At 41.8% G+C, this 27478-nt stretch overlaps 3 protein-coding genes across 5 annotated transcripts in view; 2 read left to right on the top strand and 1 right to left on the bottom strand.

The window, feature by feature from the left end:
- ulk2 (unc-51 like autophagy activating kinase 2) overlaps nt 1-3508 on the bottom strand; it is a 32662-nt gene extending 29154 nt beyond the window's left edge. For both annotated transcript variants that reach the window (XM_062552397.1, XM_062552398.1), the window contains exon 1: nt 2247-3508. In XM_062552397.1, the coding sequence (XP_062408381.1) occupies nt 2247-2336 (90 nt within the window). In that variant the 5' untranslated portion in view covers nt 2337-3508. The remainder of the gene's footprint in view (nt 1-2246) is intronic.
- Nucleotides 3509-5727: 2219 nt separating this feature from the next.
- LOC134099440 (aldehyde dehydrogenase family 3 member A2-like) lies at nt 5728-13550 on the top strand. The gene is made up of 11 exons (XM_062552314.1): nt 5728-6298; nt 6771-6934; nt 7052-7283; nt 7599-7684; nt 9434-9642; nt 10492-10609; nt 10884-11025; nt 11139-11305; nt 11705-11804; nt 11887-12125; nt 12998-13550. The coding sequence occupies exons 2-11, from the start codon at nt 6773-6775 to the stop codon at nt 13010-13012; spliced, it is 1470 nt and encodes a 489-aa protein (XP_062408298.1). The 5' UTR covers nt 5728-6298; nt 6771-6772; the 3' UTR covers nt 13013-13550.
- A 453-nt stretch (nt 13551-14003) lies between these two features.
- LOC134099439 (aldehyde dehydrogenase family 3 member A2-like) lies at nt 14004-23076 on the top strand. Of its 2 annotated transcripts, none has more exons than XM_062552312.1 (11): nt 14004-14083; nt 15015-15225; nt 15503-15734; nt 16612-16697; nt 17479-17687; nt 17924-18041; nt 18145-18286; nt 19021-19187; nt 20460-20559; nt 21349-21611; nt 21970-23076. In XM_062552312.1, the coding sequence occupies exons 2-11, from the start codon at nt 15070-15072 to the stop codon at nt 21982-21984; spliced, it is 1488 nt and encodes a 495-aa protein (XP_062408296.1). In that variant the 5' UTR covers nt 14004-14083; nt 15015-15069; the 3' UTR covers nt 21985-23076. The 2 variants fall into 2 exon arrangements, with proteins under 2 accessions (XP_062408296.1, XP_062408297.1); XM_062552313.1 differs by having other exon boundaries at nt 14028-14083; nt 14998-15225.
- Nucleotides 23077-27478: the final 4402 nt, after the last annotated feature.

Below are 27478 nucleotides of genomic sequence, written 5' to 3'. Positions count from 1 at the left end.
TGTTGTGTGACCACTGCAGTGTCTTCCATTTAACATGTGAATGGAGTCAGGCATGCACAAACAAAAGGAGATCATTGGGCATATGTGGACAGAATCTCTAGGCCAAATTGGCCTAATTTTCAATCCCCTCAACGAGAGACATCCCAGGCACGCACAACGCAACAAGATATTCTCCGGCTCACACAGATCTTTGTCGGGCTACTACATCTGTTAGGAGCATGCCGACTCACTAAGGGCATTACTTCAAAACCGAAGAGATAAATTGGTCTTTAGCCCTGGAGCGATGGGAGCGCGACCTGAATGGTAACAGGTAGAGGAGAGAAGCCCTTCCACACAGCTGAGCGGCCGTATGCAGATAATGGGAGCATGAGTTAAGCTTGACGAGAGGAGCCTCGGTGCAAAAAATCTATGAATAGAGGTCTGCTTTTCAGCTAAATCTAGGTTAATAGGAGATGTTCTTGCGGCACACTCTCGGTGCACAGCCCCGGCACGCACACACACACACACACACACACACACACACACACACACACACACACACACAGAGCATGCAAGAGTGGCAATATCCATCCCATCTCTACCCGGGCCTGCCTAGCCAAGCGTGACGAGGCAAAGCAGTGCAGTACAACGTTCAAGCAAAAAGAAAAAGAGGGGAGAAAAAAAAGAATGACCCCCTTCCAGCTGGGTTGAGAAGTGGAGGCTGGGGAGGTTGGGGTGGGGGCCTGCATCTCATCTGCTAAAATGGGAACAAGAGGGACTTGGCACAGACCAAAGATGAGCAGACATCGTTCTATGAGGAGAACGAAGCCATGCTATCAGACTGAATGAATCACTACTGTTTCAGACTGCGTCAGTGTGTTGTTTTCACCAGGAGAGGACTATTAACCAACCAGTGATACAGCATAGAATATGCCTAACCTATCAGCACTTCTGGATAATGGACACGTGGTAGCCTACATTTGACATATTTGCTCATCTATATGGAAATAGAAAAAGATGTCATATTCCGTAAGCTGCACTGAGAAGTCGTCTTGCCCTCTTAGTCACCTGGTATAAGTATGTGGCCATCAGTCAGCCTTTATAAGCGCCAATCATCTCCCTCTCCAGTGGAAATAATCCTATAAATAAACACTCTACAGATGCAATGTTTATAAATACACCTCATCACATGCTGTGTTCAGGTTTGCTCATAGACATGAAGCGACACAAACACACACACACACACACACACACACACACACACACACACACGTACAACAATCTAATAGGAGAGAAACTAGTTGCTGCATGGGAGGTCTGAGGTCTAAAATCACCTCTATGATCTATCTTAAATTAAACATTATCAAACATCAAGCCCAGGCAAGAAATCATCCATCATCATTTATCAGGGTCAGCTTGATAAACAGGTTTTGTATTACGCCAACTGCATTCACCCAAGGGTATCAGACTCCAATCTAGGCTACTCTCAATTCAGGTCCGTGTACAAAGAAAATGGGTATTTTGCCAACTGCAACAGCAGCACAAATGAGCTAGCCTACTATCACCTGAATACTGATGAATTGGCCTAAAAAGATTAATTTCTCTGGCCAAAAAACTACAGGGAGTTTATCATACCTAAGAATCTTGTCCAAGCAAGACACGGTGAACCATAATGATAGCTAAATGCTTTATTCTAAGGATATAATAGATAACATTAATAATATTTATTAATAAAAAATAAACATTTCATTTCACAAATTCTGGCTGCAGAATAGAAATGATGTAGTCAGAATATGGGAAAAAAGAGAACCTCCACCCAAGATAGAGGTAAACAAGCAGACATAACCCTCCTACGTCACCGAGCAGGGCCGAATGGTATTTGAGTCACAGCTTTATGAATGAATGGCCCGTGTGTCTCCATTTCTACAAGATGCATGCTAAAATATGTGTCTAACATGGACTCCGTCGTGATTGCATGCTGATAACGCGGTTCAGGTATATCCTGCTTCGAACCATTTGTTTTGAAATTGGTTGGTTTCTCCAGGGGTAAAAATGGCATGTGAAAATGACAACAGCTACAGTCACAATTTTTTCATTGACCAAAAGCCCGTGATATTGCAAACAGTGCATGCAGATTAATTTAATTAAAATCAATATGCATCATGCATACATGCATTGCATCTGCTCTGAGTGCACAAACCCCAAGATCAGGGTTAACGTGCAAAGGAAATGTAGGTTAGTCAATAATGAGGGATAAAATAACTTACTTTTTTATGTCGTCCTTTGAAAACGACGGCAAAGGCTCCATGTCCAACTAGGTCCTTTCTACTATATTCAAAGTCTCCCACCGTCTCCATGTTTAGTCAGTGTCCGAGTAAATAAGCACGTTATTTCAATGATAATGCTTGGCTGCTCGGTTTCCACTGAGCTGACTGATATTATTTGGCCATTGAACGAAAAGATATTCTATTCTATTCTGAATCTCTGACTTCCAATCTCAATATCATTACAAGATAATCCACACTGCAGACAGGTTCTATTGCACATAAACAGAAACAGGCACAAGCGAGACGGTCCGATTACACGAACATGGACCGATGCATTTTGCAGTCCAATAAAACCTCTAGAATACTCTTACTCGACGTCGCGATGATGGGATGACCCTCACTGCAATGTATCATTGCTTTGCTAGCAATGCTCCGTTTCTTACCAGCACCTTGGCTTGTTATGTTGCGATACACTACTGATATTCATGTTTGACAATCAAGGTGACATAATGGGCAGCGTCCAGCTGTCATTTCATGATACAATTAACTCGTAAGCAAGTCACCAGCCAAGGAGAGCTAACATTGTATTGTGTCAATGGCCCTCGTATGCCAACTCTGACAAACTACATGATTTTAGTTCGTATTCCTGATTTGCAAACAAACCATCAGTGTCCCTAGTTATCTGGCAAAGACAACTGACATATTTTGCTATCAGGCTAATATGGTAGCTAACCTTAAGGTGCTCGCTAGCAAACAATGTATGTGCTCATTACAAACAAACAAGGCGTGTGGTTTAAATCCTCTACGGTTTTCAGGTATATCTTGCGTATGATATTCTATCCCGTCAGCATTTGAGATTAGAATACAAGAGTCCTCGGGATCGTCGAAGAATGGAAGTAAGGTTGTCACAATGACAAATCGGGCTTCTCATTCTGATCTTTCCCAGTAGTAAGACGTTCTATGAAGAAAAGTCTATTTTTCTCAATGGAACTGTGGTGTCCACGTGACAATCTTCTTTTTAATCCCAAAACTGAAGCATCTCTTCGATATATTCTTCTTTGAATATTCTTGTCAGCAGCTCCAGAGATCCACTTCACAAAGGGACAACTGTGTGTTACGATGATTCAGCTAACATTAGCCAGATTAGCTTGCTGTTTCCCGTGTTGCAGTCGATTTCTTTGCAAATGTTGTGCTCCAGTCGAGATGTTAAACACGTTTCTGTCACGTTTGTATCTGTATCATGTTTGTACAGACCACTTCCCTCGGTGCAGCAGCAGCAATACAATGTCACTGGCGTAATGTGTGGACTTCTCTTTAAATGTATATTCTTCCGCGAGGGCTGTGGTGCTCCTTCCGCAAGGAAATGTAGTCCCCAGTATGACGAGATTGCAGTTAAAGATTGTTTTCGTTCTTTCAATGAACCGCCGAAGCATTCACGTTAATAAGCACGTTGGTCTTAACATACAGTTTGACATATTTTCCCCCTTTTAATTAAACACATAGGCTGAACTGAAATCAAGAAAGAAATCCTAAGGTTATAGAGTACCTGAATATACCTGAATAACTACCATGGGCAAAATTATATATAGCCTATTTATATTATATATATACATATTTACAGCCTAAAATTGAAAAGAGAAGGGAAGGAAAACAACAATTCATTTGGGTGCATTGGCCTATGCATAAGGGGACTTATTGTAGCCTGGCTTTAGTTTATGTGTGAATATTAACACCTCTCAATATTCTGCGCTCTGGCCATAGCCCTAGTCTGTTTTTACCTTGTTTCATTTGGCTGCACAAAAAATCTTCAGTAACCTAACTCAGGGGTCGACAATGGCATGGCACCCAGTTATACCAGTTCTGACCAGAAAAGGTAATATGAAGTAGGTAAGAAGACTGTGAAAGAACAGTGAGAACCCAACATCCTATAGGCGTACTGAGTATGTTGAGGAATGCACATTAATAACAATAATTGTAGGCTTGGACAATCTAACAGTCTTGTCTACTCAATATCTAATTTGAACAACATTTAATCTGATCAGATATTATTTACTTTAGTCATAGATTGCCTGATCATATGGTCCTGACAACTTAGTCAGTATTATGAGTTTTGACAGCCAGGGCTGTAGTGAAAAAATAAGAGGTGGGTAAATGAATTCTGTGATCACGGTAGGCTATGTGGAAGGCATAAAGCAGTATCGGATTTTTTTTTAATGAAAGACATTAAGAACATCTTTGATGATGGTGGAGGTTATTGTTCAAAGTTTATAACAATACCAGTGGTATTAAATGGTTCCTGGAGTGTTGATGAGTTCCCATATTGAGAATGAGTAATAGCCTACAGTGTGATTTTTGAATGTTAAAAGTTTAAATTCTTTTGAGAGAAGGATAAACTCTAATAATATAAGAGCTGGATAAACTCTGAAATTTCACTGTGTTTACTTGCATTTAGCCTCCACTACAACCCTGCTGACAACTGTTGGCCTAATATATAGACCAACTGTTCGATGCATAGCACATAAGATGATCTCCCTGGGCAAGACAAGCTGTCTTGCGCCATCTGGTGGCAATATGTCACTCAAAAGCTGAAAATTGACAACAGTTTGTATTTTATGATTTGGTATAATAATAATAATAATAATAATAATAATAATAATAATAATAATAATAATAATAATAATAATAATAATAATAATAATAATAATAGGCTATATATATATATAATGATGATGATGATAATAACGCTGTTAATATTATTATCATTATTTATCGTCAAGGTTATTATGATGTTATTGTTGTTCTTATTCTTATCTATTCTGTCTTTTAAGTAACTGGTAAAGGGGAAAAAAGAGGCTAGAGCAGACCACTAGCCTACTTTTAACAAATGCAATTAATGAAAGCAGAGCTATTAAAACTACTGAAATGCTGCTTTGTGGTTTTAAACTTACTTTTCATAACACCTTTTCCTAAATTACTCATCCACTCCAAAGTCTGGGAACCCAGACGAACAGGGTCTAGATTCACCAAGCAGAACCAACCCAATATCCACAAATAGGCCTAAACATATTTCACCATGGACTGGTGGTCTTGACTAAAGGAAACGCTTGCAATAAGCTTACTTTCTTACTTCCAGCATTAAAATATGTGTCTGACTGAATTGCCCTGTCATCATTTCCCCCAGACGACACAGAGGGCTCAGCTGCTCCTGCGATAATGTAAATAGCCTACCCTACAGGAAAATATCATTGACATGCGGCCGTTGCGCTTCCGACACGACAGGCGGCGGTAGAGTAGACTAAGCTATTGACATTTAGCCAGCTCAAAGCCATAACCAGAGAATATAACAAGTTCAAAACCCTCACTCTGGGGAAACTTCTGGTTTCTGAACTGGTCGCAGTACCTACTCTGGTTCCACGTGAAGGCGCTAGTTGGCGAGTGCAGAATGAATGGAGATCTATGAGCAGTACCCCTCAAAATCCACTTTTCTCGGGATATCATTTTTTTTGTCTAGTAATTTGAATATTGCATTCGAATGAGGAGGCAAAGAAAATACATCCTGCTGGGTATCATCTATTCTAAAGTAGCTTATTTGCTCTACAAAGCCTTTTAAAAATGTCAAAGACACCATTCATTAGCAGAATGCTAGCGTATTGTGGGCAACAACAACTCAATCTGTAAGAAATCGAAAGGACATGAGTACTTGTTCATTCAACGTTCAAATTAAATCTATATTGAACTTGCAGAGACTACAATAAAATCTGGGCTTTTTAAACGACAATCAAGTAAAACAGACCAATTTAGCTGTCTAGCTCCATTGGCTCCCTTTCATTTTGCACTCGCCCGCGATCACCCCCAGTGGATCTCTGGTGAAACTGCAACTAAATTCGTACAATGGAGATTGATAGGAAGTGAACAGGCTCTCCGTAGACGGACTCAGAGAACTGCTGCTGTTGTGGTTGTGTTGACCCCAACACACAGGACTTTACGAATGACCAGCCCAGGGAATTTTAAGACCAGGCACCAATGTGATTAGGTAGCATATTTCCTCTTTGGTAAGTGTGCTCCTGCTTCTTCTAAGCTGTGTTTCATAAATGTATGTGTTTTATCGATTTATTTTACGGTCAGCACGTCTTGTTCATCACGAAAACAGAGCAACATAAGTTGGGTGCTATAGTCTAAAAAAGCTGAAAGTGATCTATCGTAGCGGTATTCAACAGCGCACGATGCTTACCCCCTGATGTAGAAACAGCTACCCTACGGGCCAACAAATAAACTCATATAACTGTGCTCTAGCAATAGAGGATAACAGGACAACAATGTTTTTTTTTTTATCAGTTGTTGTACATCATGATGACCAACAGTGACAGTTTTTCTTCTAGGAATAGATATAGGCGGCTGCGCTTGGATGAAAGCGACATCTCTTTTATCTAATCATATATTCCTGTATATATATAATCATATATTATATATATATATAATCATATATTCCTATCTAATCATATCTGTCATGCCCCTTCTTGTTAGGAATGTCGAGCCAGCAGCAAGTCGTTGAACAAGCCAGAAAGGCCTTCCAAACAGGAAGGTCTAAAGACCTGTCTTACAGAATAACCCAGCTCAAAAACCTCCTTCGGCTCATCTCAGAGAGGCAAACAGACATTGTTGAGGCTCTCAAGAATGATCTCCATAAGGTCGGTGGTGCCCATGTAGAAGTCTAGGTTGCAAAATATAGTAATTTGTGTAGGCCTATGCTGTGCATTGCTGGTCACTTGATGTATTTTCTACTGCACCCCTACTGGCCCATGTAGAGTGAAAATGGCACACAGCTGTATGAGATGATCGGACTGGAGGGGGAGATCAACCTGGCAGTGGACCGTTTAGCGGAATGGGCGGCCCCTCGACCCGTGGAGAAGAACCTCCTCACCATCTCGGACGAGGTGTTCATCCGTCCCGAGCCGCTCGGTGTGGTGCTCATCATCGGAGCGTGGAACTATCCGTGGGCAGTCACTCTTCAGCCCCTCATTGGTGCCATTGCTGCAGGTGTGGTGCTCAGAGAATGCCACTAATCCCAGTTATGCCACTCCTTCATTCCTAACAAGCCTTTTTTGGCACTCCTCCTTCACACCACTCCTCCCTAATTATATGTGTGTATACTGGAACAAAGCAATGTTGTTATGTGTTAATCCCGGCTGGATATCTTTTCAAAAGTGTCCACACTAAAATCTGTGCTGTGTCATTGTAGCCTAATGTAGATTTGAAGCTTCTGCTATGATTATGCAATGGTGTTTTGGCTCCAAATTGGCCTATTCCTTCCAGGGATTAATCTTTATCTTAATGTCTGTCATATGTCCTCAGGCAATGCTGCTGTTGTGAAGCCGTCAGAGGTGAGCTCTCACACAGCCAAAGTCATGGAGGAGCTTCTGTCTCTTTATCTGGACAAGGTAAAACCCACCTCCACTACCAACTAGTACGGTGTGTCTTAAAGCAGGATAATTGTATAGTGGTGTCTGGCCAGGGTTAAAATCCATGTTGATTTTTAGTATTAAAAGCTCAAGGTAATGCGTGCCTGTCTTAGCCTGCGTTGTACGAGGGCTGAACACAGGCTGAGTTCTGGTATGGCTTGACATGAGTTGCTAATTAGGGCTGCACAATTATCACAATCAAAATCAAATTTGCAATATGAACCAATGCAATGCTATAAATAATCATGCACAGTTAGTTTTGTCACATTTCTGACTTCTCTATGAATTTCATCCTCCTTGAATATGACACTTCTGGTTGGTTGGTGTGCGCAGTGGGTGAGGGCCACAGAAATTCTTGATTAGTGAGCTTCACAGTCGATCGGAGGTGCAGTGGTTCTTGCACCACTCGTGCTCACCAATCATTTGTGGCACAAATTGAAGATTGAGACATTTGGAATATTGAACTGAATCAATTGATATTTTCCCTCAAATCGTGCAGCCCTATTGCTAATGACAGAGCTGCTAATGTATAAGTGTTGTAAATGCAGAGGGCAGAATTTGAACCTCAGTGTTTGCCTGAATAAAGTACTGTAAAACCTGAGGAAGGAATAAAGTGTGGTTAAAAAGCTGCAGTATTTCAATTCACATACAACAGCACCATTGAATAATCATGGAAAAAGACATTTGTTAGGACAGGTGCTCATGAGATGAGACACTACACTGCTAGATTCCAATCTCATCCACTAGAGGAAGCATTGTCTCTGATGTGCAGTCAGTGAGCAGGGTGTATATACGGGAGGCAACTGGCCCAGATAGCATCTCTGGGCGTGTGTGGAGAACATGCGCTGAGCAACTGTCTGGAGTCTTCACCGGCATATTCAACCCATCACCCATTCATATAAGAAAGCTCAACAACGCCTCTTCATCCTCAGAAAACTGAAAAAGAGCTGCTCTATCCAGATGACTGCACCATCGATAGCATTCTAACTAACTCCTTCACGGTGTGGTATGGAAACTGTACAATGGCTGACAGGAAAGTCCTACAGCAAGTGTTGAAAAGTGCCAAACCCCCCCCCCCCAAAAATGGCATGCCAATCCTGCATTTATGCATTTTTTATGCACTTCTATAAAGAAAAAGCGCTTCTGGCTGTAGATGTTAATCTACATTTTGTTGTACTAGTTGTCCTTACTTGTGCATTGACAATACATTTGATTCTAATCTAATCTGATTGGTTCATTAGGCTTTAAGATAGCTCTGGTGAGCAAAGGCAGGCATCCTGATTTGTGTTGACTGATTTGTGTCTCACTGGTGGAATTCTATGATAAGGTGAATGATCATCACTGTTTGTTTGAGCTTTGAAGTAAACATTCTGTCTGGTCTTTCACACCATTGCTAGCTTCATGCACTCTTACTGCCATGGTTTTCATGCACATCAGGTTAGGATCTTGAGTTTGAATTTATAAACCCCTACGCTTTGTTTTACACTGCTGCAGGGTATTCACAGTCGATCAGGGGTCCCATGCTTCTTGTGCACCGTGAGTGCTCACCAGGGGTGGCAAAAACTAAAGAGAATTAATAATTGGAATATTGATCTGAATTGACAAGACATGGTTTTGAGGATGAAACAATGGTTATGCCTTGTTCAAATAACCCTGGTCCAGATCAGGATGCTAGGCTGGAAGGGGCATCAGATTCCTAATGTTGAATGAATGTTTTTCGCCCACCAGGAGATGTATCCTGTGGTGTTGGGAGGCGTCCCTGAGACCCAGGAGCTGCTCGGGCAGCGGTTCGACCACATCTTCTACACGGGGAACAGCACTGTGGGGAAGCTGGTGATGGAGGCGGCCGCTCGCCACCTCACCCCCGTCACCCTGGAGCTGGGAGGGAAGAGCCCCTGTTACATCGATAAAGACTGTGACCTCAGCATTGCCTGTCGGTAAGTGTGGTAAAACATGAAGCAAAAATTGCACGCTTGGTTATCACTTATTCTAGTGTCGACGGAGATTTCAACTTCTTCTATATCTGGTGGTACAAACCATCACCTACCCCTCTAGGAGGGAGGACGGCACCTTACCTTTGCTGTGTCTGCTGTGGGGTGGGAATTGGCAAAAATGTGATTGTTCCATACTACTGCGATATTTTGGCCACAATATTATATATGATATATGATATTATTGCGATTCTTAATTTGTGATACAACAGGTATTGCTATTCGATTCTGCAATATATTGTTACTCATGTCTCCCATATTATTCGAAGGCATTACGAAAAATGAGGAAAATAAGACTGTTCAACACACTTGCATGATGCATGTCAAGGTACTTACTATTAGCTTTTTGTTGAGAACCTAAATGTGTCCACACTTTCGACGTGAAAGAAGACAGAGCGTTGTGTATTGTGATGCCTTTTTTTTATTTCAAATTGTCATTGAATGCACAACAAAACGCTACAACAAGCACCACCTTGTGGGCATAATAAACACATTTAATGTTATTAGAGTAAACCCTGAGTAAACTCGACTTAAATAAAAGTAAAATAGATAATTAGATTCTATTAAGTATTGCGATACTTTGAGCTACTGTATCGATATAATTGTGAGCACAAGATATAGCGATACTGAACGCAATAGTTTTTTTCCCCACCACTAATATCTTGCTTGTGCTACATCTGTCCACCTATCCTTGCTCTGGAGTTATTGTCAATCCATTTGTGTTTTCCACAAGTCTTTTTTCTTGTTTCATCTGAGTTGTAATTATGTGAACGTTGCTGTTGTGTGCTATGACAGCCGAATCACCTGGGGAAAATATGTAAACTGTGGCCAGACCTGCATTGCTCCCGACTACATCCTCTGTGAGCCCAGCATCCAGGACCGTGTAATTCAGGAGATCACTAAATGCATAAAGGTCAGTGAATTAGCACTAATTGATGACTGATTAATTCATTCATGGCGGCGTTTGACTCATCATTCTCAATAATCATCAAAATCTCCTTCAGTGTCAGGCCTCATTGATAGCTGACTTATTTCGCTTTTTGCAAATGGACTTGCTCATTGTCTGACTCATTAATGAACCCTCTCTTGCTCCTCTCTCCCTCTCTGTCTCTCTTTTTCTCTCTCTCTCTCTCTCTCTCTCTCTCTCTCTCGCTCACTCGCTCTCATGGACTGATTTCTGTTGCCAGGAATTTTATACGGATGACCCAAAGACTTGCACGGACTATGGACGCATCATCAATCAGCGCCACTTCAAGAGGCTGATGGCCCTGATGGAGGGTAGCTCTGTGGCCGTGGGGGGGGACACTGACGAATCCCAGTGCTACATCGGTACTCGCACTCCTCCCTCGCCTAACCACACATACCTATGATTATGATTATGATACCAGTCTGTGTGGAGTGAGGGGGATCTGATTGGGACCTTGTTTTTCCCTTCACATCAGCGCCCACAGTTTTGAAGGGGGTGACGGCAGACTCCAAGGTGATGCAGGAGGAGATCTTTGGGCCTCTGCTTCCCATCATTACTGTGGACGGAATGGAGGAAGCCATCTCCTTCATCAACCAGAGGGAGAAGCCTCTGGCCCTCTATGTTTTCTCCTCCAACGATAAGGTGGAGTGGAAAATCCATTGCTCATTTAGAGACCAAAATGTAATATACCGGTAGCAATAAAACTGTTTTTTATTGAGTTCTTGTTGGATGAAGCCAGCAACAATGAAAAAAAAACAGGTTGTTTTTCTCGGCTAGTTAGTTTGAGGTAGACCTTACACACAGAAGAAGTAGATCAAATAGTAACCGTTTCCTCAGTGGGGACTATGTTATTACTTTCCCCAGGAGGACTTTATCCTCCTAACCTTTATAGTTATAGTGCTCAATGAAATTCACACTTTTATTTCCTGTCTTTCACCTTACTAATGTTATTATAGTCATATACTGCTCATACCAGTTCCATTGTATGTAAGTTTATTATTATACTTGATTCACCTGACTACTGTTCTTTGTCTCTTCTAGCTGATAAGACGAATGATTTCAGAAACATCAAGCGGGGCTCTGTTGGCCAATGACTGTCTGGTGCACTACACCATCAGTGACTTACCATTTGGGGGTGTCGGTAAGGAGTCCCCCTTGTGTTATTCACACACTGTTATTGTCACAGCGTTGATCTTCCTCGATTTATACCCATCCTGTTTCAGGCAACAGTGGCATTGGATGCTACCATGGCAAATATACCTTTGATCAGCTGAGCCATCTTCGCAGCTGTCTCATTAAGAAGCTGAATATGGAGGGGGTGAATCAGATGCGCTACCCGCCGCACACCACTAAAAAGCTGCAGTGGGCCCGGGTTTTCCTCCTGAGGCAGGTCAACCTGGGCCGGTGGCGGCAGTTTGCTAAGGTGGCTGTGCTTGCAGTTTTAGCAGCATTTGTAGTCCAGGTAAGCTTTCATTGTCTGTAGCACAAGTTTAAAGTGAACTGAAACAGCCTTCTAAACTTTGATTGAAAGGATTTTCTCCACTTGCTAGATTTCAGCCTAGAATCAGTTCATTATTTCAGTTCATATTGTGCTGGACTATTTTTTTTTTACATTTGTTTCATCCATGGCACCATTAATCTTACTCAGGTCTGTTTTTGTAAAGCAGGTATTATTTCTGTCTCATCCTCAAATTCATTTTGATGGCTCATGGTGATGTTAGGAACCGTCTACATTTCACCAGTCACTCTAGTTATTTACCATGTAGATTTGTGCTCTGATTTCAAAACTCAATGAAAATGTATGAACAAGACTTGGGGAACCATGTTGCCAAATATATCACCATTGACAGCTTTTACCAGAGCCAACTGTGCTGTTGTTCGCAAGGACAATATATTGGCTGATAGCTAGTTTGTTAGTTTTAGACGAAAAAATGTGATACCTCTTCAAAATGTGCTTGGGACACTTTTTTTAATTCTGAAATAGTTTTTTTTTTTTTTTACATTTAAATAGCCCTTTTCCTCTGCTGCCGATTCCCTTCTCCGGTGTTCTGATCCAGAAAAACACCAACAGATATGCCTTTGTTCCGCACAAACAATGTATTTACTTGTTGAAGAATTCAAAGCACAAAGAGGCCTATGATCTTCCAGCTTTAATTACTCGCTATGCTACAGTGCCACCACACTAAATGGAGCTTTTGTTTTAAATAACCTCTTACCTTTGTAAACATCACCTATGTATTCTGTATGCCTGCGCTCTCAACTGTGTTTTTGTTTGTAACCGGTTAATTGGCAGTATCTCATGACAATGTCTGATTCTGTCTCTTCCTTTCTCAGAGGTTCTTGAGATAAGGCCTCAGAATTCTGACGAATGATTGCCGTTTTTTCGGTGGATATCACCATGTCTTCCTTGGACAGAATAAGATGTCAGTATATGGCAGGAAGATAAGGCGAGAGAGCCGTCATCACACATGCCCTCCAACCTACGACCAAAGGTGTAATAACCCTGCACCTTGACGGCAACAGCGAAAGTCATATATTGGTTGTAGTCTCTGCCCCTATACATATTCAGGTTGTATAATTCAGTCATAAATATTTGTTCAGTAATTCTGCATTACACATATAATATATGTGTACATACTATAATGAACAGTTTAGCTTCAAAGTTGCTTTGTTTGAAACAATTATAGTATAGTTATGAATAACCTATACTTTCATTTACATAGGCCTACATTTCTCTAGAGTCTACATGGACATGTAGATATAGCCTACTACATTGCACATTCATAAATGTGGTTATCATTTCACATGTAATAACCTTATTAATTCCGTTGTATTTATTTTGGTCAAATCATTTCAATACAATAAAAACATTTGTGTTCTTTAATAATATGTGTTTGCTCCATTATCTTACACTTACAACAAAAGCATACATAGCCAGTTTTTAAGTCACTTAAACATTTAGTACTGTAAAAACATGATATTCTATTGTCAATTGAAACAATGAATAAAAGTAGTAATCAGATAATCGGATTATTATATACAGAAAAAATAGAATAATGTAGCCTATTAGGCTATAATGAGTTGCTATTTTTTGCAACGGTATTCAGTTTTGATTTGTTAACTTAAGTGCATTTTGGGTGACCTTGTTTGCATTATAGGGTGGTTTCTGAAACCCTTATTTCGCTGTTTCAAATAACTCTAGTAAACAATGGAAGTTAAAAGACGTTTGGTCTGGAGTAGTAATTACTAGGCCTACAGCAATTCAATACCAGAGAATCACGTCTGCAGTACCATCCCAAATCGTCCGGTGCTGATACATCGTGTCTTTCATACGCCGCCCTCGGACAACGAGGGTCATACAAGGCTGTAGCCTACCTCTTGCATTTTCGCTATTTTACTACGGGCCGAGCTCTTGTGAGGGTAAGTTCCCGAGGAATTCAAAGATTCGCTTGTTCCCCATAGGCTACTATTATAGATGTTTGCTTATAGCCGGCTTGATAAGTTGCTTGTTGTTGCAGCTAACGGTGCAAGATTCAGTCTTAGTATTGGGCAAAATAGTAACCTAAATGGTTGCCTATGTGAGTTTCCGGAGGTTTTGTCTGTATTCAAATGTGTTGAGGCTTTCACTTTCGGGAAGATGATCTTCGTAAATGCCGTTATTTGGGCTGAGTCAACTGCAGCCCACACCGCGTTTTAACTGGTTTAGGCTGCATGCTCTGGTTAAATAGAAAAAAAGTTGCGTCAATAATTCCTTTGACTAAGATACTTACAGCAAACAAATTTTGCCATTAGCCTACGCTATCTCTATATCAGCTGGGGGGCTGCATCGCGCTGCATGCGAACTGAAACGAGCTTGACATCTTTATGAAACGTAAACAAACACTAAACACTTTTTCTGCATAATACAAACTTGATAATATTCTGCATAAGATATACAAACAATTGCTATTATTATTTATTAGGCTTTTAGATTAGGGCTATGGCAATTTAATTGATAATGTTTATTATTGCCATATTAGTCCTATGCAAATTTGTCCTGCTGTTGGTGAGTAGGCTAATGTTTATGTCAACAAAGCAAGAAAATATCCCGTTATAGGCCTATGACCATAACAAAAGTTATGATGTTATGTCTAAATAATAAGACATGAACTATAAAAATGTCTTGGTGATTTTTTAATTGATAGCCTACATTCACACAATGTTTATTTATTTGTATAATATGTTTAATCTCATGCTTGTCCCCACACCACATCATATATTTTTTGTGCATCATGATTTTTTTTTTTTTGTGTTTGTGCACAGCTTTACTGTGGCACTTACCCTCATTTTACCAGATCTCCTCATTTGTTAGCCAGCCAAGTTGCTGTTCTGCCGTTGTGAAAAGAGGGTGGGAGCGCAACTTACTGATGGAGAAGCAGGCAGTGGACAGTGCCAGGAAGGCCTTCCTCTCAGGCAGGTCGCGACCCCTGCAGTTCAGGCTTCAGCAACTCCGAAGCCTGCATAGGCTCATCACAGAGAAGGAGTCGGAGATAGCTGCTGCTCTCAAACAGGATATTCATCGAGTAAGCCTTATCTTAGATCTAATCAACCAGTTAATATTGATACGACCTCGTTTATCCATCTAAAAATGCACAATTCGACTTTTGGAAGGAATATATTACTGTAGTAGCCTGACTGTTTTAATGTTTCAAATGTTTATGAAATGTCATTCTTATCTAGTCTGTGGTCAGTAGCTTTAGTATTTATTTGCAGATCTCAGCTTCTAATGTCTAACTGACACAATGTGTAACTGGAGCAATCATTAAACTGAATAAACCTGGGTGTTCTTCTCGCACAAAGAGCCAGTTTGACACTCCTCTGTTCGAACTAATTGGGCTGGAAAATGACATCAAGTTGGCAGAGAGCAGTCTGGCAGACTGGGCCGCCCCGCGTCCGGCCAAGAAGAACCTCCTCACACTGTCGGACCAGGTGTACACGCAAGCAGAGCCGCTGGGCGTGGTGCTCATCATCGGAGCCTGGAATTACCCGTGGGCCCTCACGCTGCAGCCTCTCATCGGAGCCATCGCTGCCGGTACCAACCACTCGCTAAACCGCTTTAGTCTCTAGTCTTTAAAAAAGCGCCTGACTGAATGCTGACTGGCATATTGGAATATTCCCCATTGGTAGTCATTTTGATGCCACAGATAAATGAAGACCCAGTCAGGCAATGATTGGAAAAACACAGCAGAGTTTCATTTCATACAATAGTCAGGGTTGAAATATATTCTTCCAAGCTGACGGGAGATGGCGTTGGTCATCCCATTTGTGGACTTCACTGAATCAGACCCTGATTAGTGCCAATTTGGCAACCTAGAGCAGATAGCTACTGATGCAAGGGATGCACCCATGCAGAACAGTGAAACAGTGCAAAACCGTAATGTTCACCCTTATCTCTAAACACATTGACACAGATACGCAAAATAATGGTTCTTCAGAGTGATGGCATAGAAGAACCTTTGCAGGGCTTCAAAGATAGTTCTTTGAAGAATTATTTAAGAAAAGGCAAATAGATATAAAAAATAGTCTTTCTGAAGAACTATTTCCAATGTAAAGAACGTTTCACTTAAAGTAAAGGTTCAACACAAAGTCATGGTTCTTTATGGAACCATACCAACAATGAAAAATGAAAAACCATTTAAGGACCTTTATTTTTTTACAGTGTATTCCGTTACAGTACATTAGCAGAAATAAATGCAAACAGTCATCTCATATGTAGAAGAACACATAACAAAAACATCTGGACATAAACTACTAAATATAAGAATCCTGTCCTCTGATTCCAGTAATGTTATTTATGGTCATCTGTTTTGATGTTGTTTCTCACTTCCATTTGCTGTTTATTTCTCTTCTGTTTTTCTTTCCTCTATTTTCTGTCTCTTCTGCCTTTCTGTTTCATTCTTGCTGGGCAGGAAATGCTGCTGTGGTGAAGCCCTCTGAGCTGAGCAAGCACTCTGCCAGTCTCCTCAAGGAACTGCTCCCTCAGTATTTGGACCAGGTTCACTCCCTTGTATTTCTATTCCTCTGTAATTAGTGTTTTTTAGTGGCTTTTATTTTTCATCTTGGCTCTGTGTGTGGCGGTGCCAGTGGTAGTGACCTTACCGCCACTCTTTTCATACTGTTGCTCGTCTCCAGGAGTTGCTGCAGTGTTTGGTCTTTAAAAATACTGGGACATGTACTGACTTGTTTCCTACAAGTACTACAGTATGCATGGCAAATAGTTAGTTCATTGGGCCCATTCCAAAGACATTCTATTCATTCATTATATTATTATCATATTAGACTTTAAAGGAATAGTTCCGTATTTTACACTAGCATGAAAACGAGTGTTTGACACCGAAATCTCGACGATTGAGCCTGTTTGTGGAATTTGGCAGCTTTAGAATGGAGCTCTGTATGGCTTTAACATTGCTCGCTTTGTTCATGGACTATTCTGTCCTTAAAACACCCCTAAACGTTCGTTTTTAAAAAATGTGCAGCTCACTGAGTGGTTACTGGTCTTCAACGATCTTCTATAGCAAGTTTCGCAGGGAAATTCAAATTCTGTTGTGTTATATTAGGCACCCACGGTTGTGAGGTATCTGAAAAAGTATTTCCGGGATTTCGAAAATCCCTGATAAAAGATGACAGAAGCTGTAATTCGCTGCTAAACTTGCTATAGAAGATCGTTGAAGACCAGTAACCATTCGGTGAGCTGCACAAATGAACATTTAGGGGTGTTATATATAAAGAATATTATATTATATATAATATTTTCTTCTGTTTTTTAACATTTTTAGGAGATGTATCCCGTGGTGTTGGGAGGCGTCCCTGAGACCCAGGAGCTGCTTGGGCAGCGGTTCGACCACATCTTCTACACGGGGAACAGCACTGTGGGGAAGCTGGTGATGGAGGCGGCCGCTCGCCACCTCACCCCCGTCACCCTGGAGCTGGGAGGGAAGAGCCCCTGTTACATCGACAAAGACTGTGACCTCAGCATTGCCTGTCGGTAAGACTTGTGATGACTAATTGCTAGTCATTTTGCTGTTTTAGGAACTGCACATTTAGAGTGCTGACTTTTGACTGGAATATGCCAGGTTTCATTTTCTTGTTTGTTTCAATATAGCATGCCCATCAATTTCTTGTAAATTCTCCAACCTTCACAAACACACAATCTATTCCAATATGAAGCCACTGTGATGTCTTGAATTTTTTTTAATCTGATGTACTGATTTCTTTCGTCAGTCGCATCACTTGGGGAAAGTTTGCTAATTGTGGTCAGACTTGCATTGCACCTGACTACATCCTGTGTGAGCCTGGCATCCAAGAACGAGTTGTTGAAGAGATTCAGCGGACATTGCGGGTTAGTGTCCACTGTCCATAACTACAGGTGAATTAAAGTGTTTGATGTTGTCATGAGTGTAGTCTTCAGCAGATGTTCCATATGTATGCCAATGTAATTGCAGGAGTTCTACGGTGAAGACCCTAAAACCTCACCAGACTATGGTCGCATCATTAACCAGCACCATTTTGATCGTGTCATGGCTCTCCTGGAAGGCAGCTCTGTGACTGTGGGTGGGAAGAATGATAGAGAAGAATGTTACATTGGTAAGGAAGTTGAAATAACACGTTGAGTATGAGTAACATTTGTATTCGACTTGGTAGCAATTATCCAGCAATCCCGGCCCCGGCAGTGGCGCGGCTGGCTGGGGCACCTGCGCCGTGCGCCGGCGACCCGGGTTCGATTCCCGCCCCGTGGTCCTTTCCGGATCCCACCCCGACTCTCTCTCCCACTCACTTCCTGTCATTCTCTCTACTGTCCTGTCCATTAAAGGCATAAAAAGCCCAAAAAAATAATCTTTAAAAAAAAAAAAAAAATTATCCAGCAATCCCAACTGTAAAGGAATTAAAAAGGCACATACAGTTGGGAGTCTCGGGCAGATAATAAGGTGTCTTTATACGATGTACTGTATATGACAGTCATAATATGGTACATGCTTATCAGCACGGAAAATCAATTCCATGTGATATTCTCTGGCACAATAAAAACTAACATGCTCTGATTAGAATTTGCCAGGACAGAGGCACACATACATAACAGGAAGATAAGTTTAAACGTCCTTGAAAAATATGTGCACCCTGGAGAAAGTTATCTTAAGAAATAGAACAAATCTATTGATCCAGTGGTCAAAGCCATTGTGCTTCTAAAGCAAGTTTATTACATTGATGTAGATATCTGCTATGAGGATCTAGTCGGTAGAGTGAGGCTTTCATTATTGTTTCAAACAGAGATGGCTGTTTTTTATTCTTAGTCTGACATCCTCCTCTTTTGTCCTCCTCAGCCCCCACTATCTTGCGTGATGTGTCCCCCCATGCCAGGCTCATGCAGGAGGAGATCTTTGGGCCTGTCCTGCCCATCGTCTCCATCAATGGCGTGGACGAGGCCATTCGCTTCATCAACGACCGGGAGAAGCCCTTGGCTCTATATGTCTTCTCACAGGATAAGAAGGTACTAAGCCCAAAGTGTCGTTGTGTGTTGCCTCTTGGGAATCCCCAATGTTCCTAAGAGCTCATTCCAAAGTACCACAGGGTGTGTTGCTTCTTGGGAATATATATTAATATATTATATATTATTAATATGAGAAAGACAGTCATGGATAGTCATTTTAAAAAGTGTTTATTACTAGGCCACATGTCCTACTAATACTTCTTGCTCATACATTGTGACAAAAATCCAAAGCCGCCGTCAGTGGCCTTTGGTCTCAGTCAGCTGATAAGAGGAGAAACGGTGCCACTGCTCCCACCACGCACATCATGTATTGTGCGTAGGGCACCAAAGAACAAAGGGGGCACCCACATTTACTCAATACACAGTAGCCTTTACTGCAAACTGCCTAGTTCCTTGATAATGTTTACAACGTTAAAATGCACCAACACCACGTTACATTCAATGTCTGAATCAAATCCTTGCTCCATTTAATTGGGAACATCTTGCGTGCACAGGAGAGAGGCAAAGAGAGTGGCAGATTCTAGCTGGCTTGCCATTGTCTATCTCCTTTTTAGTATGATAAGCTAAAGGAAATCATGAAGGCAACAAAGACGAGGCTACAGGAGGTTATGATTTGCAAGGTTATCTGGTTCCCACGACTGACCATTTTTAAACTCAGATTGGTGAGAGGGCTCTTTAACATTGGTTGCAATCGATGTGATTTGGAACATGGACACAAATTTAAAGACTAGTCTACTACTTTGCCTTCTGTAGAATGGAATTGGTCAGTCTTCAATAATTAGTTTGAAGCAACATGTCATTACACACTTACTTTTCCAAAGCAATGAAGGCTGCTTACAACAACTTAATATTGTGCATATTATTGTTAATATTGGGCTGTCAGTGTAGCTCAAACAGACAAGGCTTGTAAACAAGCGCTGGCAAAAAGGCCTCATGAGCATATAAAGACTCAGTGCTCTTAAAGTGACAATGCACCATTCATCAAAACGGCATGTCATATAGCTTTTCTTCGGAAATTAAGAAGCGCACAGTAATGGTCTTTACTGTACATTAGAGACCTTTTAGTCAGTGCTGTACCTCAGAGAAGATCTGGTAATAGTTTCATGGAGCAATTTAAATTTAATTTAACTGCTGGCTGCACACTTTGGAAATCGGAAGTGAAGGCAGTGACCCCAGACTCCTTCGCAATCTCAGCTGTGTCAGCCAAACTGGATAAGTAAGAGATATCAATGAACAGTGTCACAGCAGTTCTACCTTTTGTCTTTTTTTCAGGTGATAAAGCGAATGCTGTCTGAGACGTCCAGTGGTGGAGTGACTGTTAATGATGTCATCATGCATTATACAATCAACTCCCTTCCCTTTGGTGGTGTCGGTAAGGTTTGCAAATCTTAAGCAAGCAGTAGACTTACACTGAGGAGATGTCCGCATAGACAGTACACTGATGACATTGTTGTTTGCATATTGTTCCATATTCCATAGTGTTAACCAGGTTTTTTTCTATCAGCAAAACTCAAGGCATATTTGTATTTTCTGATAAATTATGATGACCTGTGCATTAGTTTGTGATGGTCCTATGCTTGGCAATGTGCATCACAGGGTTTCAAGACAATCTCAAAACTATTGAAAACTCATTCATGTGTGTTGTATTCCCCATTTATTTGGATTTCGATGTAAAAATAGCTATGTAGTTGGTGACAGTTGTGTTTTGGTTTTTTTTGTCATCTACAAGGCCATTCCAATTTCACAGCTCCCCTGTTCTGTACTGTTTGAACGCAGAGCAGTATTTGCACTCAGGAGCTCTGGTCTCAGCATACTGTGCCTCTGGCCAGTCATCAAGTTTGGGCTGAGATGTGGCTGGAGCCATTTTTGTTGTTTTTGCCATCTATTTTGAATAGCTTGCAGACTAAGCATTTCAGAACATGGTAGCTCACAATAAATATAAAGTCGCTATAAACTCTTTCCGGTACAAGTAAACCGTCTCATTATTTCCTTGGCACTTTGTTGTAGCCATGTCTGTTTTAGTTTTCCTAATCCACATTTCCTACTCTGACTGGAAGTAAATGTGTAGGACTAACAGACTTTAAGAAAGTAAAAAGAAAAAACAAGTAGTGAGCTTTGTCCTCCTCCCTGTTCTCTGCCTCTCTCCTCCTCCACCGCGTAGGAAACAGTGGGATGGGTGGCTACCACGGCAAGCACACCTTCGACCGTCTTAGTCACCACAGGTCCTGTCTCATCAAAGCCCTGGCCATGGAGGGCATGAACCAGGTGCGCTACCCGCCCCAGAACACCGCTCAGCTGAAGAGGGCCAAGTTCTTCATGTTAACTCGCCTCTGCAGCTGTGCTCGGTTCACCTGCGTCTGGGCTGTGCTGGCCACCATGGTGGCGCTAGCCCTGCTAATTGCACTGCTGGTGGTGCTGCTCAAGGTAAAGGATGGTACATCATATATTCATGATATACACTATACCTCACGTCTGTTTGTGTAAAACTATGGATTTGTTGTGATCTATCTAAGTAAATTGCTGCTGCAACACCACAGTTTCCCCTAGGGGATTGATTAAGTAGTGATCTGTCTCTATCTATCTCCTTGTGCTTGTGTGTGTGAGTGTGTGTGTGTGTGTGTGTGTTACATATTATTCAGCACACAAAGTTCAGCATTTGCTGTTGCTATTTTGGGAAGTTGCTTTTTATGGAAATCCATAAAAAGATTATCTATTCGCATTATGTTAGGACAATATTGATGATGGTTCACTTCAGATAACTAATTGTTTTCTTGACTTACAGGACACTCCAGAGTGATGGCTGCTACTTCCAACTCCACTGCCACACAATGAAATGGTCACTAATACTTTTATAATAGCATCGTATCCATCATAAGGGCATTAACCACTTTGTTTACTAACCTACATACATAGTAGCACTTCTTTGTAACTATACTACTGATAAAAGTGCCATTGTACTGAATTGTATTTTCCTATTCTACCTTTCTATTCTATCTCTTGCACTTTATCACAATCATTGAGTGTAGAACATGCTTTCAAGGAGATGTATTTGTCTCTTTCATGTCTCAAATTCTTAAACCTAAAAGAGTTGTTTGAAATTGTAATCCAACACACTTTTTGTCTAAATCAGTGACTTGCTCCTCATGCTCCTCTAGCAGTCCATGCTGTCTGTTTACAATGCGTGCACTGTTTATCTCCTGGCTCTGTGGAAATGTAAAACAAAGTGCCTTAAAACGGAGCGGTACACTGTTCCAGCCAATCAATGCGGCTGCTTCAGGAGCACAGTCACAGTCATTTAATTGTCAACCTTGCGGCAGAATCGCGAACTATAACTGATCTGTTCTTAATCTTATCTTGCCTCTAATACATGTTTGTCATTATGTATAATAGAAAAAACATCTTAACTTCCTTATCTTTACTCCCCCATCTGTTTTATTTTCATCTGGTGCTAAACATCCAGATTGCAAAACTAATTTTGGTCTTCCTTCCTTGAGGGAAAAAGTACTTGATCCTGTCTGACACTAGATGGCATTATTTGGCCATCTAGACTCTGTATGTGGCAAGTAGGATGTCTCACATCCTAAACCTGCTGCTAATCATTGGGACCGAAAACATGTATTGAGCCTTTAGGGACTACTGCTATATGCTAAGCATTTTTAACACAACTTTCAAAGTTGCACAGTGAGAATGTAATACTCTTTTTTAGAAAAATATCAGAACATTTAGGTCTGAGGTTGTAATGGACAAAGGTAATAATGTTTACACTAACTTTTTTGTGGGGTGATATTATTCAGTTGAAATGCAATGTGTTTGTTATGAGATGAAGTTCAGCAGCACAGTCAGTAATACAGCACAAACAATGTCAATAGATAAATAATGAATAAAATAAATAATAAAATAGCAGTCTTCAAATTTCATTCTTTATGAAAATAAATATTGTGCACTACACAAAACTTCAGTATGTTACTGCATTTTCTCAGTTTCTCAGTGGTTTAGATGAGTTAAGATGCTTGTCTGTGTTATTATGTTATTTATTGTATTTTTTTAGTGCACAGATAATGTCATAGTACATCATACCGTATACATTTGCAGTGGCATGTACAGTATCACTCTATACATAGCTTTCTGTTGATTTTCCACTCTACTCTTTTACAGCCGTACTTGTGCATTTTAAAAACGTTTTCATGAGAATTATAAGATAGTAGTACACCATTTAGTTATCATCTTTAAATCCACACTAGTCTTTTAATTTATTGCTATTACAGCTACAGCCCAGATTCAAACCCAGTGGCTGTAATGTCAGCACAGAACTCAGCCCAACTCTGTCTGGGCGCTGGTTTCGTTGACAGCTAGCCAGAGTAGCATTTCTAGTAATGCTGAAATCAGCAATGACACCCACTGGGGTGATTTAGACTGCTGGCATTGAAAATGCACTTTTTGGCACAAAAATGCCCACCGGGTTTTATTTCCCTCTCTGGCCATACGGTCTGCCAGCTCACCCCTAATGCAGCCAGTGCCAGAAAAGGCAAACGCATACACGCAGTGTGTCATCTGGGTACCAGAAATATATATATATTTTAATGATAGAATCCATCCATGCTTATGTTTTCTTCCTGGCTGATGTGGCCATTCTTCAGTGCTTGCCCACCTCTACAGATGAAGTCTTGGGTTGCAAAAAGTGCTCCTTTCACCACATTTTTTTTTTTTTTTTAATTTAGCCATGTAAATGGTGAAGAAGTCACAGTTCAGCAAACAGAGGTTGGCAACAATTAACTTGGATAGTCCACCAACAGAGAGTTAATGTCACCTTTACTAAACCCAATCCCTAATCATAACCTTAAACTGTATTCAACAGACTGCCAACAGATTGTGGGTTGATAATCTGAGCATATGTAGATAGTCGATGGGTGGAATATCCTAGTAAAGTGTTACGGAGGTTTATAGGGGGCTGCATGTTCTTTGAAAATGATTCCTAAATCTTAACACAAGATCTTTGTGTCGATCTTATTTGCCCTGAGAGCAAACTGGAGATATTGTCAACGCCAAGATGCACTGCTTTTCCCCTTGACTTTATTACACATTCTTGGCAGTAAGAAAGCACATACATTACTGAGCGACCTAGATGAAAGCTGAATGCTTTATGTGGAGAATGAGATAACTCCGGAGAAAGCCCTGTGTGTGGTGAAACACTGCTGTGTGCTGCCATGCACAGAGGCACACAAGTATGCGCTGGGTCTGATCTTCCTATCATGCTGACATCTAAACGAATTGCTTTTTCCCCCCCTGAAATTTGCTCTTCATAATTCAGCATCTTGACAGTTGTAGACGGCAGCCTGAGGCTGTGGCTTTTCTCATGAGACCGTGTCTGTCTGTCACCTCCATATCTGAGCCCAAACAGATCACACAGAAAGAGGGTGGGGAGGGTGTTGGCAGGCCAGCCAGTGCCTATACCGAGATGCTGAACAATCTCCACTTGGGTCACTCACTAATGTGGGTCAAGGGCCTGCAAGGCAGCAGAACACGGCGGCACCCACCCCTGGAGGCCGACTGGGAGCTCAGGATATTTAAAGCTGTTACACAGCTGAGTCTAGGTCCCTTTTTCCTGTCGGCCTTTTCAAACTAATGGTCTACACAACATGCACCACGGTTACTACCATTTTGTTCTTTGAATTACTGGCAGCGCTGCTGTGTATTTTGTTGCTGTTAACAGCCCTTCCCTGAGAAGAAGGGAGACTACTGCTTTTGAGATTCGCTGGCAGTCACGCTGTGTTAATAATGTTCTGGGCCCCCCTCAGAGATGGATTTCAATGTCCAAGTGGTTGCAGCCAGAGCAATTACAAATTCCAGTGTAGACAGAGCAAACACAATGTGGTGTGCGCGCTAATCAAGGAGTGGCCTGGAAAAACATTGTAATCTCTTTATTATGGTTGGTTAAAACCATTTGACTTGCTAAGACACTGTCTTTTTGGAGATTACTGGCAGTGTTCAGACATCCCCACACCCCACCACCATTCGTGTGTGTGTTTGGTTGGTTGGGTTTCCTGCTGTCATCTGTCCCTTCACCTTACGCCTGTTGCAGACAGGCTCGACCAGAGTGTCCTGGCGGCGTGTGCCAAATACCCGTCGACCCGTTGCCATGGTAACCCGTTAACCCCTTCGCCGACCATGACTTGTCCATTTTGCTCCGGCAGAGAGCTCCACGATCGCCGCCTCCACCCATGTCAGAGTCGAGTCGCCCTCAAAGCCCCTCAGCACTACTGACACAGCACTAGCCTGCTCTTTCACACTGGAACAGTTCTCATGAGGCACTAGGCAGGCAGGCAGTGTAACAGTGTAGGCTATGCCATCATCATCATTAATGCAAATCACGTATTTGATCAACACATGGGCTGTCAGTGTGGTCGGGATTGCCAAGACACACACTCTTTCTCTCTCTCTCTCTCTCTCTCTCTCTCGCTCTTGCTCTCTCTCTCTCTCTCTCTCTCTCTCTCTTTTTCACACACACTCACATTCTCCATGTTCACTCTCCCCTAAATCACATTTAAATGTTTGTGCAATCTAAACAGGTTTCCTCAAAATTAATATTTCAGACTTCACACCATAAATATTTTGGAGGTCTGGGTCCTGGTGGGACATACTGTAGTGAGTAGCAATGAAAGATCCAGACAAAGGCTTAGTTGGATGTTTTCGCTTCTCCCTGACATCATCTGTAAACTAATGAGACAGGATCTGGGGCTAAGGCAATTAAGGTGCCGCTCTTAACAAGCAGCTTTCTTGAGTAGACAAATCCATAGTGAGGTTTCACATGTGCCAAGTGAATGGCACCTAAAAATAGATCACTTTTATTTTTTGTTGTGTTGAAAAAATGTAACTCTCAACTTGCAAACTATATTCCACATGACTATGAGATAGGGTCTGAGTTATGATGCAGTTGATAACCAGTAATTATAGATGACTTGTCAAATCTGTGCATAGCGATGGCTTCATTAAGAAAGCCCCCCCCCCCATTATAATTCACATATACACATACAACACATGAGACATATTCAATTGACATCACTGTGTAGGCTTTTACTTAAAATGAACTATCTCTTTGCAGTCAATTTCAACTTCTCATAGAGATTCTGACAGTAGCCTAGTTTCAGAGTGATGAATGCACTCGATTCCTAACTTACTTTACATTCAGTGGAATAATCCCCCCCTTATCCAGTCTCTCTCTCCCACTGCTCCCCTAAGTCCCTTTTCAACTCCTTTTCATGAGGCTGCACAGTTAACAATCACAGGCCTACTGTTCCGAAATGACCTGCCTTCCTCTCGGAGTCGGAACACTTTCCCCAGATTTCATTAATAAGCGTCTCGGCCTAAGGTATCGTTTGGTCCAAAGAAAGGGGGCGGCGGACATGATCTTTCGTTAAAGCATTTGCTTTCCCACCAGCGACCGCCTCAGCTTACTTCAGGCGGCCACCGAACAATGGAGTCTTGTTCTGTCGGTGGTCAAGCTGTGCATTGCGCTGTGGAGGATATACCGGGGCTCACGTTTCCATTCTGTAAACAATGCAGGGTCCAGAATATTTCTACTTCTGTGTCAGACTCCCTTTCCTCCAAATACCCCCCTCCTTCTTCTGCCCTTCCTCAGACCTGGCCTTAAATCACTCCAAGGGGCAGAATTAGTAAAAAATTCCCCTGTTTGCGCAGAAAACAAAGAGGGTTTCTCCCTTTGTGGAGTTGACTCGTGATTTGTGCCTTGTTATTTTTACACTTGTCCTCTGGTTAGGGTTTGCCAGACCCCAAAGCCTCTCAGCTCGTCTGCTCTCGGTGTCACAGGCTAGTGAGCAACCGCACACTGCGCATCATCTCAAGAGTCACAGAGTGAACCTGCTTCTCCTTGTGTGGGCTCCCACTCACCTGCCCCGCCCCCCCCCCCCCCGACCCTCTCTCTCTCTCTCTCTCTCTCTCTCTCTTGTTCACTTTGTCTGTCTATCTCATGCTCTTTCTCTCTCTCTCTCTCTCTCTCTCTCTCTCTCTCTCTCTCTCTCTCTCTCTCGCTCTCTCCCTTACTCCTCTAGCGTGGCGAAGAGGCCCTTGACTTCAGACTCTGCCGAGTTTGGAAACTGGAGAGTTCCCCCGACAAGTGCTCTTGTGCCCACAGCCAGTGAGGGATGAAGGTTGAAGGGGAGGCCATTGTCAACGCAAACTACTTCAGTGCTCGTTAAAGCAGACAGCCAGGTTGTTAGCGTCTCACAGATTGAGTGCATTTGGAGGGCCTTGAGTCATAGCAAAAGGTATGAAAA

Source organism: Sardina pilchardus, chromosome 13 (assembly GCF_963854185.1).
Source record: "Sardina pilchardus chromosome 13, fSarPil1.1, whole genome shotgun sequence".
Lineage (NCBI taxonomy): Eukaryota > Metazoa > Chordata > Actinopteri > Clupeiformes > Clupeidae > Sardina > Sardina pilchardus.
Note: the sequence above shows the minus strand (reverse complement) of the source record. Positions and strands in the feature narration are given on the sequence as shown.